Source organism: Microtus pennsylvanicus, chromosome 9, assembly GCF_037038515.1.
Source record: "Microtus pennsylvanicus isolate mMicPen1 chromosome 9, mMicPen1.hap1, whole genome shotgun sequence".
Lineage (NCBI taxonomy): Eukaryota > Metazoa > Chordata > Mammalia > Rodentia > Cricetidae > Microtus > Microtus pennsylvanicus.
Window position 1 is genome coordinate 6908823 of NC_134587.1, and position 17408 is coordinate 6926230.

Below are 17408 nucleotides of genomic sequence, written 5' to 3' on the forward strand. Positions count from 1 at the left end.
TCTATAGGAGGTACCCAGAAGCAAAACTCTTAATATTTGAATGTACCCTTCTTTCTTTTGCCCAGATCCTCCGGGACCACCTTCAAACGCGCATGTCACCGATACCACCAAGAAATCAGCATCTTTAGCATGGGGCAAGCCTCATTATGATGGCGGGCTTGAAATCACTGGTTACATAGTGGAGCATCAGAAAGTAGGAGATGAGGCCTGGATTAAAGACACAACAGGAACGGCCCTCAGAATCACTCAGTTTGTTGTTCCTGACCTTCAGACTAAAGAAAAGTACAACTTTAGAATTAGTGCTGTCAATGATGCAGGCGTCGGGGAGCCAGCGGTGATTTCAGATGTTGAAATCGTAGAGAAGGAAATGGCTCCTGATTTTGAGCTAGACGCTGAGCTGCGCAGAACACTGGTGGTTAGGGCCGGACTCAGCATCAGGATTTTTGTGCCAATTAAAGGTCGCCCTGCCCCCGAAGTGACATGGACCAAAGATAATATCAACCTGAAGCACCGAGCCAACATCGAAAACACGGAGTCATTCACTCTTCTCATTATCCCAGAATGTAACAGATACGACACTGGCAAGTTTGTGATGACCATCGAAAACCCAGCTGGGAAGAAGAGTGGCTTTGTCAACGTCAGAGTCCTAGACACCCCAGGTCCTGTCCTTAACCTAAGGCCAACAGACATCACAAAGGACAGCGTCACCCTACACTGGGACCTCCCTCTGATAGACGGGGGCTCGCGTATAACAAACTACATTGTGGAGAAACGCGAAGCAACGAGGAAATCATACTCCACCGTTACCACGAAATGCCACAAGTGTACGTATAAAGTAACTGGCTTGACAGAAGGCTGCGAATACTTCTTCAGAGTGATGGCAGAAAATGAATTTGGAATCGGGGAGCCCTCGGAAACTACAGAGCCTGTAAGAGCCTCTGAAGCACCGTTGCCCCCAGACAGCCTTAACATCATGGACATAACCAAGAACACAGTCAGCCTGGCATGGCCCAAACCCAGGCATGATGGTGGCAGCAAGATCACTGGCTACGTGATTGAAGCCCAGAGGAAAGGGTCTGACCAGTGGACCCACATCTCAACCGTGAAGGGGCTGGAATGCGTGGTGAGGAATCTGACTGAAGGAGAGGAATATACCTTCCAAGTGATGGCAGTAAACAGTGCGGGCAGAAGTGCTCCCCGGGAAAGCAGACCCGTCATCGTCAAGGAGCAGACGATGCTTCCAGAGTTGGATCTCCGTGGTATCTACCAGAAGCTTGTCATTGCCAGAGCTGGGGACAACATCAAAGTTGAAATTCCAGTACTTGGTCGACCCAAGCCCACAGTTACATGGAAAAAGGGAGACCAAATCCTTAAACAGACACAGAGAGTTAATGTTGAAAACACAGCGACCTCAACCATCTTAAATATCAATGAGTGTGTCAGAAGTGATAGCGGACCCTATCCATTAACAGCCAAGAACACTGTAGGAGAAGTTGGTGATGTCATAACCATTCAAGTCCATGATATCCCGGGACCACCTAAAGGACCAATTAAATTTGACGAAGTTTCTTCTGACTTTGTAACCTTCTCTTGGGAGCCACCGGAAAATGATGGTGGTGTCCCAATAAGCAACTATGTCGTAGAAATGCGACAGACAGACAGTACCACATGGGTGGAGTTAGCAACAACTGTCATCCGTACCACCTACAAAGCCACTCGCCTGACTACAGGAGTGGAGTACCAATTCCGCGTCAAAGCACAAAACAGATACGGAGTCGGACCGGGCATCACATCTGCGTCCATAGTTGCTAACTATCCATTTAAGGTGCCCGGGCCTCCCGGCACCCCTCAGGTTACTGCAGTCACCAAAGACTCGATGACAATTAGCTGGCACGAACCGCTTTCTGATGGTGGCAGCCCCATTCTAGGCTATCACGTCGAAAGGAAAGAACGCAATGGCATTCTCTGGCAGACTGTGAGCAAAGCATTGGTGCCAGGCAACATCTTCAAATCAACTGGACTTACAGATGGCATTGCTTATGAGTTCCGCGTAATTGCAGAAAACATGGCAGGCAAGAGCAAACCCAGCAAGCCATCCGAACCAATGTTTGCTTTGGATCCCATCGACCCGCCTGGGAAACCAGTGCCTCTAAACATCACGAGACACACAGTGACACTTAAGTGGGCTAAGCCCGAATATACAGGAGGCTTTAAAATTACTAGTTATGTGGTTGAAAAGAGGGACCTGCCTAACGGACGGTGGCTCAAGGCCAACTTCAGCAACATCTTAGAGAACGAGTTTACCGTCAGTGGACTAACGGAAGATGCCGCATATGAGTTCCGGGTGATTGCCAAAAACGCCGCAGGGGCCATCAGTCCGCCATCTGAGCCATCAGACGCCATCACATGCAGGGATGACCTTGAGGCACCAAGAATCATGGTGGATGTTAAATTTAAGGACACCATCACCTTAAAGGCTGGTGAAGCCTTCAAGCTCGAAGCTGATGTTTCAGGCCGCCCACCTCCAACCATGGAGTGGGCTAAGGACGGCAAGGAGCTCGAGGGCACAGCAAAACTGGAAATAAAAATTGCGGACTTCTCCACACACCTGATCAACAAGGATTCATCCAGGACAGACAGTGGGGCTTACATCCTGACAGCGACCAACCCTGGTGGCTTTGCCAAGCACATTTTCAATGTCAGAGTTCTCGATAGACCAGGACCACCTGAAGGACCCTTAGCTGTGTCGGATGTGACATCAGAAAAGTGTGTGTTGTCATGGTTGCCTCCCCTGGATGATGGAGGTGCCAAAATCGATCATTACATAGTGCAGAAGCGTGAAACCAGCAGGTTGGCCTGGACCAACGTTGCCACAGAAGTCCAAGTAACCAAGCTGAAGGTCACTAAGCTTCTGAAAGGCAATGAGTACATATTCCGTGTCATGGCTGTAAATAAGTATGGGGTTGGGGAACCCCTAGAGTCAGAGCCCGTGCTTGCAGTGGATCCTTATGGGCCACCTGATCCACCCAAGAACCCTGAAGTCACAACCATCACCAAAGACTCCATGGTTGTCTGCTGGGGACATCCCGACTCTGACGGTGGGAGTGAAATCATCAATTACATTGTGGAACGGCGTGATAAAGCTGGCCAGCGCTGGGTAAAATGCAACAAAAAGACTCTTACAGACCTAAGATATAAAGTGTCTGGGCTGACAGAAGGACATGAATATGAGTTCAGAATAATGGCAGAAAACGCAGCTGGAATTAGTGCACCAAGTGCCACCAGCCCATTTTATAAAGCCTGCGACACCGTGTTTAAACCTGGCCCACCAGGTAACCCACGCGTCCTTGACACAAGCAGGTCCTCCATTTCGATTGCATGGAATAAACCTATCTACGATGGAGGTTCTGAAATCACTGGGTATATGGTTGAGATTGCCCTGCCGGAAGAAGATGAGTGGCAGGTTGTCACTCCCCCAGCTGGGCTCAAAGCAACTTCCTATACCATCACCAACCTCATAGAGAATCAGGAATATAAAATCCGCATCTATGCCATGAATTCCGAAGGAGTTGGAGAACCTGCCCTTGTTCCCGGGACTCCAAAGGCAGAAGAAAGAATGCTGCCTCCGGAGATCGAACTGGACGCTGAGTTGCGCAAAGTTGTGACTATCAGAGCCTGTTGTACCCTGAGACTCTTTGTTCCCATCAAGGGGAGACCAGCACCCGAGGTCAAGTGGGCTAGAGAGCATGGAGAATCATTGGATAAAGCTAGCATTGAATCCACGAGCTCTTATACCCTGCTGATCGTTGGCAATGTTAATAGGTTCGACAGCGGCAAGTACATACTAACTGTAGAAAACAGCTCCGGCAGCAAGACTGCATTTGTCAACGTTAGAGTGCTAGACACACCAGGCCCTCCACAGAACCTAAAGATAAAGGAGGTCACAAAGACATCGGTCACGCTGACGTGGGAGCCTCCTCTCCTCGATGGAGGCTCAAAAATAAAGAACTATATCGTTGAAAAGCGGGAGTCCACAAGAAAGGCGTATTCGACAGTGGCGACAAATTGCCATAAGACTTCCTGGAAAGTGGACCAGCTCCAGGAAGGCTGCAGTTACTATTTCCGGGTGCTTGCTGAGAATGAATACGGCGTCGGACTGCCTGCTGAGACAGCAGAGTCCGTGAAGGCATCGGAACGACCTCTCCCTCCAGGGAAGATAACTCTGATGGACGTCACAAGGAACAGTGTGTCTCTGTCTTGGGAGAAGCCAGAGCATGACGGAGGCAGCCGAATCCTTGGCTACATCGTCGAGATGCAGAGCAAAGGCAGTGACAAGTGGGCCACGTGTGCCACGGTGAAAGTCACGGAAGCCACCATCACTGGGTTGATTCAGGGCGAAGAATACTCTTTCCGTGTTTCAGCGCAGAATGAAAAGGGCATCAGTGACCCCAGGCAGCTGAGTGTCCCGGTGATTGCTAAAGACCTTGTGATTCCGCCAGCCTTTAAACTCCTCTTCAATACCTTCACTGTGCTGGCAGGTGAAGACCTGAAAATCGATGTCCCATTCGTCGGACGCCCAACACCGGCTGTCACCTGGCATAAAGATGATGTGCCGCTGAAGCAAACGACCAGAATCAACGCAGAGAACACAGAGAACAATTCCCTGCTGACGATAAAGGAAGCCTGCCGAGAAGACGTCGGCCATTACACAGTCAAACTGACTAACTCAGCAGGTGAAGCCACAGAAACCCTTAATGTCATCGTTCTCGACAAACCAGGGCCTCCAACGGGACCAGTGAAAATGGATGAAGTGACAGCAGACAGTGTGACCCTTTCCTGGGAGCCACCCAAGTACGATGGAGGAAGCTCCATCAATAATTACATCGTAGAGAAGCGGGACACCTCCACAACCACCTGGCAAATTGTGTCAGCTACTGTTGCAAGAACAACCATCAAGGCCTGCAGGCTCAAGACAGGGTGCGAATACCAGTTCCGAATCGCTGCTGAAAACAGATACGGGAAGAGTACCTATCTCAATTCTGAGCCTGTTGTTGCTCAGTACCCATTCAAAGTGCCGGGTCCACCGGGCACGCCATTCGTCACTCTTGCCTCCAAAGACAGCATGGAAGTACAATGGCATGAGCCGGTCAGTGACGGTGGGAGCAGAGTCATTGGCTACCATCTAGAACGCAAAGAAAGAAACAGCATCCTCTGGGTCAAGCTGAACAAAACACCTATTCCTCAAACCAAGTTCAAGACCACCGGCCTTGAGGAAGGTATCGAATATGAATTCAGAGTGTCTGCCGAGAACATTGTAGGCATCGGCAAGCCAAGTAAACCATCAGAATGTTACGTAGCTCGTGACCCATGCGATCCACCAGGACGGCCAGAGGCGATCATTGTTACAAGGAATTCTGTGACTCTTCAGTGGAAGAAACCCACCTATGATGGCGGAAGCAAGATCACTGGGTATGTGGTTGAGAAGAAAGAATTACCGGACGGCCGCTGGATGAAAGCCAGCTTTACAAATATCATCGACACCCAGTTTGAGGTAACTGGCCTGATTGAAGATCACAGATATGAATTCCGGGTTATCGCTCGAAATGCTGCCGGAGTGTTCAGTGAGCCCTCAGAAAGTACTGGGGCCATAACAGCGAGAGATGAGGTAGAGCCACCAAGGATAAGCATGGACCCCAAATACAAAGACACGGTTGTGGTTCATGCTGGTGAGTCATTCAAGATTGAGGCAGATATATATGGCAAGCCAATCCCAACCACTCAGTGGGTAAAAGGTGACCAGGAACTTTCAAGCACAGCTCGGCTGGAAATCAAGAGCACCGACTTCGCCACCAGTCTCGGTGTCAAAGACGCAGTACGTGTTGACAGTGGCAATTACGTCCTGAAGGCCAAAAACGTGGCGGGAGAGAGATCAGTTACTGTCAACGTCAAAGTCCTTGATCGACCAGGACCACCTGAGGGACCTGTTGCCATCTCAGGGGTGACAGCAGAAAAGTGCACACTGGCTTGGAAGCCCCCCCTTCAGGATGGCGGGAGCGATATCACAAATTACATCGTGGAAAGGCGAGAAACCAGCCGCCTCGTCTGGACTCTGGTCGACGCCAATGTGCAAACGCTCAGCTGCAAAGTGACGAAGCTTCTGGAAGGGAATGAATACATTTTCCGGATAATGGCCGTGAACAAATATGGTGTCGGCGAGCCTCTCGAATCTGAGCCATTACTTGCCAAGAATCCATTCGTGGTCCCAGATGCACCCAAAGCTCCAGAGGTTACGACTGTGACCAAAGACTCAATGATTGTTGTGTGGGAAAGGCCGGCATCTGATGGCGGCAGTGAGATTCTAGGATACGTTCTGGAGAAACGGGACAAAGAAGGCATAAGATGGACCAGATGCCACAAGCGTCTGATCGGAGAGCTGCGCTTGAGAGTAACTGGGCTCCTAGAAAACCACAATTATGAATTCCGAGTCTCAGCTGAAAATGCCGCTGGGCTCAGTGAGCCAAGCCCTCCTTCTGCTTACCAAAAGGCTTGTGACCCCGTTTATAAGCCAGGCCCTCCAAACAACCCCAAAGTCACCGATGTTACCAGATCTTCAGTGTTCCTTTCTTGGAGCAAACCTATCTACGATGGTGGCTGTGAAATCCAGGGATACATCGTGGAAAAATGTGACGTGAGTGTCGGTGAATGGACGATGTGCACGCCACCGACGGGAATCAACAAAACTCACCTGGAAGTGGAGAAGCTGGTGGAAAAGCATGAATACAACTTCCGCATCTGTGCCATCAATAAAGCTGGAGTGGGGGAGCATGCCGACGTCCCTGGACCTGTACTGGTCGAAGAAAAGCTTGAGGCGCCCGATGTAGACCTTGACCTTGAACTAAGGAAGGTTATTAATATAAGGGCAGGTGGCTCCTTAAGGTTGTTTGTCCCAATAAAAGGTCGTCCCACCCCAGAAGTTAAGTGGGGGAAGGTAGACGGTGACATCCGAGATGCCGCTATAATTGACGTCACTAGCAGTTTCACGTCTCTTGTTCTTGACAACGTCAATCGGTACGATAGCGGGAAGTACACGCTCACGTTAGAGAACAGCAGTGGAACGAAATCTGCCTTCGTGACCGTGAGGGTTCTGGACACGCCAAGCCCACCCGTCAACCTGAAAGTCACAGAAATCACCAAAGACTCAGTATCCATTACGTGGGAGCCACCTCTGTTGGATGGCGGATCAAAAATTAAAAATTACATTGTTGAGAAACGTGAAGCCACAAGAAAATCCTATGCTGCTGTTGTGACGAACTGCCATAAGAACTCCTGGAAAATTGAACAGCTCCAAGAAGGCTGCAGTTACTACTTCAGAGTCACCGCGGAGAACGAATATGGTATTGGCCTTCCTGCCCGCACTGCAGATCCAATCAAGGTTGCAGAAGTCCCACAGCCTCCAGGGAAAATCACTGTGGATGATGTCACCAGAAACAGCGTCTCTTTGAGTTGGACAAAGCCTGAACATGATGGTGGTAGTAAAATCATTCAGTATATTGTAGAAATGCAAGCTAAGAACACCGATAAGTGGTCAGAGTGTGCTAGGGTGAAGTCGCTTGAAGCGGTTATTACCAACCTAACTCAGGGAGCAGAATATCTCTTCCGAGTTGTTGCTGTAAATGAAAAAGGAAGAAGTGACCCACGGTCCCTTGCAGTTCCAATAGTTGCCAAGGATCTCGTCATCGAACCAGATGTGAGACCACCATTCAGCAGCTACAGTGTCCAGGTTGGGCAAGATTTGAAAGTAGAAGTACCAATTTCCGGACGTCCTAAACCAACCATTTCCTGGACCAAAGACGGGGTGCCGCTGAAGCAGACCACAAGAATCAATGTTACCGACTCCCTTGACCTTACCACTCTCAGTATTAAAGAAACTCATAAAGACGATGGCGGACAGTACGGAATCACAGTTGCCAATGTCGTGGGTCAGAAAACAGCAACCATTGAAATTATTACTCTAGATAAGCCTGATCCTCCAAGAGGGCCTGTTAAATTTGATGAAGTCAGTGCGGAGAGTATTACATTATCTTGGGAGCCTCCCTTATACACAGGGGGTTGCCAAATAACCAATTACATTGTTCAGAAAAGAGATACAACCACCACAGTATGGGATGTCGTCTCTGCCACTGTTGCCAGAACTACACTCAAAGTAACCAAACTGAAAACTGGTACAGAATACCAATTCAGAATATTTGCTGAAAACCGATATGGACAAAGCTTTGCTTTAGAGTCAGAACCAATTGTAGCTCAGTATCCCTACAAAGAACCAGGCCCTCCGGGGACACCATTTGCCACGGCCATCTCCAAAGACGCTATGGTCCTCCAATGGCATGAACCAATCAACAATGGTGGAAGCCCAGTCATAGGTTACCACCTTGAGAGAAAGGAAAGGAATAGCATTTTGTGGACAAAAGTCAACAAAACTATCATTCATGACACCCAGTTTAAAGCCTTGAACCTTGAAGAAGGCATTGAGTACGAATTTAGAGTTTACGCAGAGAATATTGTCGGTGTCGGCAAGGCAAGCAAGAATTCTGAATGCTATGTAGCCCGCGACCCCTGCGACCCGCCAGGAACCCCAGAAGCAATCATAGTTAAGAGAAATGAAATCACACTGCAGTGGACCAAGCCTGTGTATGACGGTGGAAGTATGATCACCGGTTACATCGTAGAGAAACGTGATTTACCTGAAGGTCGCTGGATGAAAGCCAGTTTTACGAATGTCATTGAAACTCAATTCACTGTGTCGGGTCTCACTGAAGATGAAAGATACGAATTCAGAGTCATTGCGAAGAATGCAGCTGGCGCAATAAGTAAGCCCTCTGATAGCACTGGGCCAATAACAGCCAAGGATGAGGTTGAACTCCCACGGATTTCAATGGATCCAAAATTCAGAGACACAATAGTGGTAAATGCCGGAGAAACATTCCGACTGGAGGCTGACGTCCATGGAAAGCCCCTACCCACCATCGAGTGGCTAAGAGGAGATAAGGAGATTGAAGAATCTGCTAGATGTGAAATAAAGAACACAGATTTCAAAGCTTTACTTATTGTAAAAGATGCCATTCGAATCGACGGCGGACAGTATATTTTGAGGGCCTCTAATGTTGCCGGTTCTAAGTCATTCCCAGTGAATGTGAAAGTGCTTGACAGACCAGGCCCTCCGGAAGGGCCAGTTCAGGTTACTGGAGTCACGTGTGAAAAATGCACTTTGGCATGGTCTCCACCACTTCAAGATGGCGGCAGTGACATTTCTCACTATGTCGTTGAGAAGCGAGAAACCAGTCGACTCGCGTGGACCGTGGTTGCTTCAGAAGTTGTGACTAACTCTCTGAAAGTTACTAAGCTCTTGGAGGGGAATGAATATATTTTCCGAATAATGGCTGTCAACAAGTACGGTATTGGCGAACCTCTGGAGTCTGCGCCAGTACTCATGAAAAATCCATTTGTGCTTCCTGGACCACCAAAGAGCTTAGAAGTCACAAACATTGCCAAGGACTCTATGACGGTCTGCTGGAATCGGCCAGACAGTGATGGCGGAAGTGAGATTATTGGTTATATCGTGGAGAAGAGAGACAGGAGTGGCATTCGCTGGATAAAGTGCAACAAACGCCGCATTACAGATTTGCGGCTCAGGGTAACGGGATTAACGGAAGATCATGAATATGAATTCAGAGTCTCCGCAGAAAATGCTGCGGGAGTTGGAGAGCCGAGCCCAGCTACTGTTTACTACAAGGCTTGTGATCCCGTGTTCAAACCTGGCCCGCCCACCAATGCACATGTTGTAGACACCACCAAAAACTCAATCACTCTTGCCTGGAGCAAACCTATCTATGATGGCGGCAGTGAGATCCTGGGCTACATCGTCGAAGTCTGCAAAGCAGATGAAGAAGAATGGCAAATAGTTACTCCACAGACTGGCCTGAGAGTCACTCGATTCGAAATTTCCAAACTCACTGAACACCAAGAATATAAAATACGAGTCTGTGCCCTCAACAAAGTTGGTTTAGGCGAGGCCGCCTCCGTTCCTGGTACTGTGAAACCGGAAGATAAACTTGAAGCTCCTGAACTGGACCTCGACTCTGAGTTAAGAAAAGGCATCATTGTGAGAGCCGGAGGATCTGCCAGAATCCACATCCCATTCAAAGGCCGGCCCACACCTGAGATCACGTGGTCTAAGGAGGAAGGGGAATTCACAGATAAGGTCCAGATTGAGAAGGGCATGAACTTTACCCAGCTCTCGATAGACAACTGCGATAGAAATGACGCTGGGAAGTACGTTCTCAAGCTGGAGAACAGCAGCGGGTCCAAGTCGGCTTTTGTGACCGTGAAAGTCCTTGACACCCCAGGACCCCCGCAGAATTTAGCTGTCAAAGAAGTGAGAAAAGACTCTGTCCTTCTGGTATGGGAACCACCTCTCATTGACGGTGGGGCAAAGGTCAAGAACTATGTAATCGACAAGCGCGAGTCAACCCGAAAGGCCTATGCCAACGTGAGCAGTAAATGCAGTAAAACCAGCTTTAAAGTTGAGAATCTGACCGAGGGAGCCATCTACTACTTCAGAGTCATGGCTGAGAATGAATTCGGAGTTGGGGTCCCCGCGGAAACCTCTGATGCCGTGAAGGCTTCTGAACCTCCTTCCCCGCCAGGAAAGGTGACGCTCACCGACGTGTCCCAGACCAGTGCATCACTCATGTGGGAGAAGCCCGAACATGACGGCGGTAGCAGAATCCTGGGGTACGTGGTTGAAATGCAGCCCAAAGGAACGGAAAAATGGAGCATAGTGGCTGAATCCAAAGTCTGTAACGCAGTCGTTACTGGTCTGAGCTCGGGACAAGAATATCAGTTCCGCGTCAAAGCTTACAACGAGAAAGGGAAAAGTGATCCAAGGGTGCTCGGCGTCCCTGTCATCGCCAAGGACTTGACTATACAGCCCAGTTTTAAGCTGCCATTTAATACATACAGTGTCCAAGCAGGAGAGGATCTGAAAATAGAAATTCCAGTTATAGGCCGACCAAGACCAAAAATTTCTTGGGTCAAGGATGGTGAGCCTCTGAAACAGACCACAAGAGTAAACGTGGAAGAAACAGCTACTTCGACCATTCTACACATCAAGGAAAGTAGCAAGGACGACTTCGGAAAATACAGCGTCACCGCGACTAACAGTGCGGGCACAGCCACAGAAAACCTCAGCATCATCGTTTTGGAAAAGCCTGGCCCTCCAGTCGGACCAGTGAAGTTTGACGAAGTCAGTGCAGACTTTGTGGTCATATCTTGGGAACCTCCAGCCTATACTGGCGGGTGCCAGATAAGCAACTACATCGTCGAGAAGCGAGAGACCACCACCACCACCTGGCAGATGGTCTCGGCAACGGTTGCCAGAACCACCATTAAAATTGGCAAACTGAAAACAGGCAGTGAATACCAGTTTAGGATTTTTGCTGAGAACCGGTATGGGAAGAGCGCTCCCTTGGACTCGAAGCCAGTTGTGGTACAGTATCCATTTAAAGAGCCCGGACCTCCTGGAACCCCCTTTGTGACATCTGTCTCCAAAGACCAGATGCTTGTGCAATGGCACGAGCCAGTTAATGACGGAGGCAGCAAAGTTATTGGCTACCATCTTGAGCAGAAGGAGAAGAACAGCATTCTGTGGGTCAAGCTCAATAAGATCCCCATCCAGGATACCAAGTTCAAAACAACTGGGCTTGATGAGGGGCTTGAGTATGAGTTCAGAGTCTCCGCGGAGAACATCGTGGGCATTGGCAAGCCTAGCAAAGTGTCAGAGTGCTATGTTGCGCGTGACCCATGTGACCCACCCGGCCGTCCCGAAGCCATCGTTATCACCAGAAATAGCGTCACCCTGAAATGGAAGAAACCTGCTTATGACGGTGGCAGCAAGATAACCGGCTATGTCGTAGAAAAGAAAGACCTCCCTGATGGCCGATGGATGAAAGCCAGCTTCACCAATGTGGTGGAGACCGAATTCGCAGTGACTGGGCTCGTAGAAGACCAAAGATATGAATTTAGAGTAATCGCAAGAAACGCGGCTGGCAACTTCAGCGAGCCGTCTGAGAGCAGCGGTGCTATTACTGCAAGGGATGAAATTGATGCACCAAATGCCTCACTGGATCCAAAGTACAGAGATGTCATCGTTGTGCATGCAGGGGAGACCTTTGTTCTCGAAGCTGATATCCGTGGCAAACCTATCCCTGATATCGTTTGGTCCAAGGATGGGAACGAACTCGAAGAAACAGCTGCTCGAATGGAAATTAAATCCAGTCTCCAGAAAACAACTCTCATTGTGAAAGACTGCATCCGTACTGATGGAGGGCAGTATACCTTGAAACTCAGCAACGTCGGTGGCACCAAGACCATACCTATCACTGTAAAGGTGCTGGACAGGCCAGGGCCTCCTGAAGGACCCCTTAAAGTCACTGGAGTTACAGCCGAAAAGTGTTACCTGGCATGGAGCCCACCTTTGCAAGATGGTGGTGCTAGTATTTCACATTACATCATCGAAAAGAGAGAAACAAGCAGACTCTCCTGGACCCAGGTTTCAACTGAGGTGCAGGCCCTTAACTACAAAGTCACCAAGTTACTTCCTGGGAACGAGTACATTTTCCGGGTCATAGCAGTGAATAAGTATGGAATCGGAGAGCCCCTGGAATCTGAGCCTGTGATAGCCTGTAATCCTTATAAGCGTCCAGGCCCTCCTTCAACACCTGAGGCCTCAGCCATCACCAAAGATTCCATGGTGCTGACGTGGACACGCCCAGTGGATGATGGAGGTGCTGAGATTGAGGGGTACGTTCTCGAAAAGCGAGACAAGGAAGGAATAAGATGGACCAAGTGTAACAAGAAAACATTGACAGACCTTCGGTTCAGGGTAACTGGCCTCACAGAAGGTCATTCCTATGAATTCAGAGTCGCCGCTGAGAATGCCGCCGGCATTGGGGAACCCAGCGAGCCATCTGTTTTCTACCGAGCATGCGATGCCTTGTATCCACCCGGTCCACCAAGTAACCCCAAAGTGACAGACACTTCTAGATCTTCTGTCTCCTTAGCATGGAATAAGCCAATTTATGATGGCGGTGCACCTGTTCGAGGCTATGTTATCGAGCTCAAAGAAGCTGCCGCTGATGAATGGACAACCTGCACGCCACCATCAGGACTACAAGGGAAGCAGTTCACGGTGACCAAGCTTAAAGAGAATACTGAGTACAACTTCCGTATCTGTGCTTTCAATACTGAAGGTGTAGGCGAACCCGCAACCATTCCCGGCTCTGTTGTTGCTCAGGAGAGGGCAGAGCCCCCAGAAATCGAACTTGATGCTGATCTCAGGAAGGTGGTCACTCTCCGGGCAAGCGCCACCTTGCGCTTATTTGTCACTATCAAAGGTCGGCCAGAACCTGAAGTCAGATGGGAAAAGGCTGATGGTATTCTCACGGAGAGGGCCCAGATCGAGGTGACTAGTTCGTATACAATGCTGGTGATTGACAATGTGACCAGATTTGACAGCGGGAGATACAACCTCACCCTGGAAAACAACAGCGGCTCCAAAACGGCCTTTGTCAATGTTAGAGTTCTTGACTCACCAAGTGCGCCCGTGAATCTGACTGTGAGAGAAATAAAGAAAGACTCGGTGACACTGTCCTGGGAGCCACCGCTTATTGACGGCGGAGCCAAGATTACAAATTATATCGTTGAGAAACGAGAAACTACAAGAAAAGCTTATGCGACCATTACAAACAACTGCACTAAGAACACTTTCAAAATTGAGAATCTACAAGAAGGGTGCTCTTATTACTTCCGAGTCCTGGCTTCCAACGAATATGGGATTGGATTACCAGCCGAAACAGCAGAACCTATAAAAGTATCTGAACCACCACTCCCCCCTGGAAGGGTGACCCTTGTCGATGTGACCCGCAACACAGCTACAATTAAGTGGGAGAAACCAGAAAGCGATGGTGGCAGCAAAATCACTGGCTATGTCGTCGAGATGCAGACAAAGGGCAGTGAGAAGTGGAGCACATGCACGCAAGTGAAGACCCTAGAAGCAACCATTTCTGGCCTGACTGCGGGAGAAGAGTATGTCTTCAGGGTAGCCGCGGTTAATGAGAAAGGAAGGAGCGACCCGAGACAGCTCGGAGTGCCTGTCATTGCGAAAGATATTGAAATAAAGCCTTCGGTTGAGCTTCCTTTCAATACTTTCAACGTTAAGGCTAAGGACCAACTCAAAATTGACATACCATTTAAAGGAAGACCTCAAGCTACTGTAACCTGGAAAAAAGATGGCCAGGTTCTTAGAGAGACCACTAGAGTCAACGTATCGTCCTCAAAGACGGTAACAACCCTTTCTATTAAAGAAGCCTCAAGAGAAGATGTTGGAACTTACGAACTGTGTGTTTCCAATTCTGCTGGATCCATAACCGTTCCAATTACTGTCATTGTCCTCGACAAGCCAGGACCTCCAGGACCCATACGCATTGATGAAGTTAGTTGTGACAATGTGTCCATTTCTTGGAATCCTCCAGAATATGACGGTGGCTGCCAAATTAGCAACTACATTGTTGAGAAGAGGGAAACCACGTCTACCACATGGCAGGTAGTTTCACAAGCGGTGGCAAGAACATCCATCAAAATAGTCCGCTTGACAACAGGAAGTGAATATCAGTTCCGTGTTTGTGCAGAGAATCGGTACGGAAAGAGTTCCTACAGCGAATCCTCCGCGGTGGTTGCTGAGTATCCGTTCAGCCCCCCAGGGCCTCCTGGCACTCCCAAAGTTGTGCATGCCACGAAATCTACCATGATTGTAACTTGGCAGGTGCCAGTTAACGACGGAGGAAGCCAAGTCATTGGCTATCACCTTGAATACAAAGAAAGAAGCAGCATTCTCTGGTCAAAGGCAAACAAAGTCCTCATTTCAGATACCCAGATGAAAGTCTCCGGTCTTGATGAGGGGCTGATGTATGAGTACCGGGTATACGCTGAGAATATTGCTGGCATTGGTAAATGCAGTAAAGCATGTGAACCAGTCCCTGCAAGGGATCCCTGTGACCCTCCGGGGCAACCTGAGGTCACCAATATCACAAGAAAATCGGTATCACTTAAGTGGGCGAAACCACGTTACGATGGTGGAGCTAAGATCACCGGATACATTGTCGAGCGCAGAGAATTGCCTGATGGCAGGTGGCTCAAGTGCAATTTCACTAATGTGCAGGAAACGTACTTTGAAGTAACTGAGCTCACTGAAGACCAGCGTTATGAATTCCGAGTTTTTGCAAGAAACGCCGCTGACTCTGTTAGCGAACCATCCGAATCCACTGGACCTATTACAGTCAAAGACGACGTTGAGGCACCAAGAATTATGATGGATGTCAAATTCCGAGACGTCATTGTTGTCAAAGCCGGAGAGGTCCTTAAGATAAATGCAGACATTGCAGGGCGACCACTGCCAGTCATTTCCTGGGCCAAGGATGGGGTAGAAATTGAAGAAAGGGCAAAAACAGAAATTGTCTCAACAGACTATAATACCACATTAACAGTTAAAGACTGTGTAAGACGAGACACTGGGCAGTATGTGCTTACACTGAAGAACGTTGCAGGAACTCGGACTATGGCAGTTAACTGTAAAGTGCTTGATAAGCCTGGCCCACCAGCAGGACCTCTTGAAATAACTGGCCTCACTGCGGAGAAGTGCTCTCTTTCCTGGGGACGTCCCCAAGAAGACGGTGGTGCTGATATCGACTATTACATTGTAGAAAAGCGTGAAACAAGCCGCCTCGCATGGACAATATGTGAAGCCGAGTTGAGGACGACATCTTGTAAGGTGACCAAGCTACTCAAAGGCAATGAATACATCTTTAGAGTAACGGGTGTGAATAAATATGGTGTCGGTGAGCCCCTAGAGAGCGTGCCTGTGAAGGCGCTAGATCCGTTCACCGTTCCTAGTCCACCCACATCTTTGGAAATTACATCTGTGACCAAAGATTCCATGACACTTTGCTGGTCAAGACCTGAGACTGACGGAGGCAGTGACATCTCTGGATACATAATTGAAAGACGTGAGAAAAACAGCCTACGGTGGGTGCGTGTGAATAAAAAACCAGTCTACGATCTGAGAGTGAAGTCAACAGGACTCCGGGAAGGATGTGAATACGAGTATCGGGTTTTCGCCGAAAACGCTGCCGGCCTGAGTCTTCCAAGTGAAACGTCTCCCTTAGTTCGAGCGGAAGATCCGGTGTTCCTGCCATCTCCTCCATCCAAACCCAAAATTGTAGACTCGGGCAAAACAACCATCACCATTGGTTGGGTGAAGCCTCTGTTTGATGGTGGGGCGCCAATAACGGGATACACGGTAGAATACAAAAGGTCTGATGAGGATGACTGGAAGGCTGCCATCCAGAGCTTCAGAGGCACAGAATATACACTGAGTGGGCTAACCACTGGAGCTGAGTACATCTTCAGAGTGAGGTCTGTCAATAAGGTCGGTGCCAGTGACCCCAGTGACAGCTCCGACCCCCAGGTAGCCAAAGAAAGAGAAGAAGAACCTGTATTTGATGTCGACAGTGAAATGAGGAAGACTTTGGTTGTCAAGGCTGGATCCTCATTTACCATGACTGTACCTTTCAGAGGAAGACCCATCCCCAACGTCTCCTGGAGTAAGCCTGACACTGACCTCCGCACAAGAGCATACATTGACTCCACAGAATCTCGTACATCACTCACCATTGAGAATGCCACCCGCAACGATTCTGGAAAGTACACGCTAACAATTCAGAATGTTTTGAGTGCTGCTTCGATGACCTTCGTTGTCAAAGTTTTAGATTCCCCAGGACCTCCAGCCAATGTTACTGTACGTGAAGTAACCAAGGAGACTGCTGTGCTGTCCTGGGATGTTCCTGAAAATGATGGTGGAGCACCCGTGAAGAATTACCACATAGAAAAACGCGAGGCCAGCAAGAAGGCATGGGTATCTGTCACTAACAACTGCAACCGCCTCTCTTACAAAGTGACCAACTTACAAGAAGGAGCGATTTACTACTTCAGAGTGTCTGGAGAAAACGAGTTTGGTGTTGGTGTGCCAGCCGAAACGAAGGAAGGCGTCAAAATAACAGGTACATTTTATACCTATTTTGCTAGAATAATGTGAATCACTCTAATTATATTTCATCTTAAAGACTTTTGGTTCACACCCCCAAACTATTTATGCCATAGCGCAAAATGAATCTCTAGTAATTGACATAGCTAGAATGTCAACAAAAGATTTGTTGGATTTAAGGATAATCAAATCTAGCTATACATTTAGTATATGTATAAAAACTATATGTAGTTTCTTACAAGATTGTTCCTCT

The 17408-nt window shown here is 48.7% G+C and overlaps 1 protein-coding gene across 4 annotated transcripts in view; it reads left to right on the top strand.

Moving 5' to 3' along the window:
• Positions 1-17408, top strand: part of Ttn (titin) — a 271242-nt gene that overhangs the window by 221697 nt on the left and 32137 nt on the right. For all 4 annotated transcript variants that reach the window (XM_075984819.1, XM_075984820.1, XM_075984821.1 and 1 more), the window contains one exon: positions 66-17171. In XM_075984819.1, coding sequence (XP_075840934.1) covers positions 66-17171 — 17106 coding nt within the window. The remainder of the gene's footprint in view (positions 1-65; positions 17172-17408) is intronic.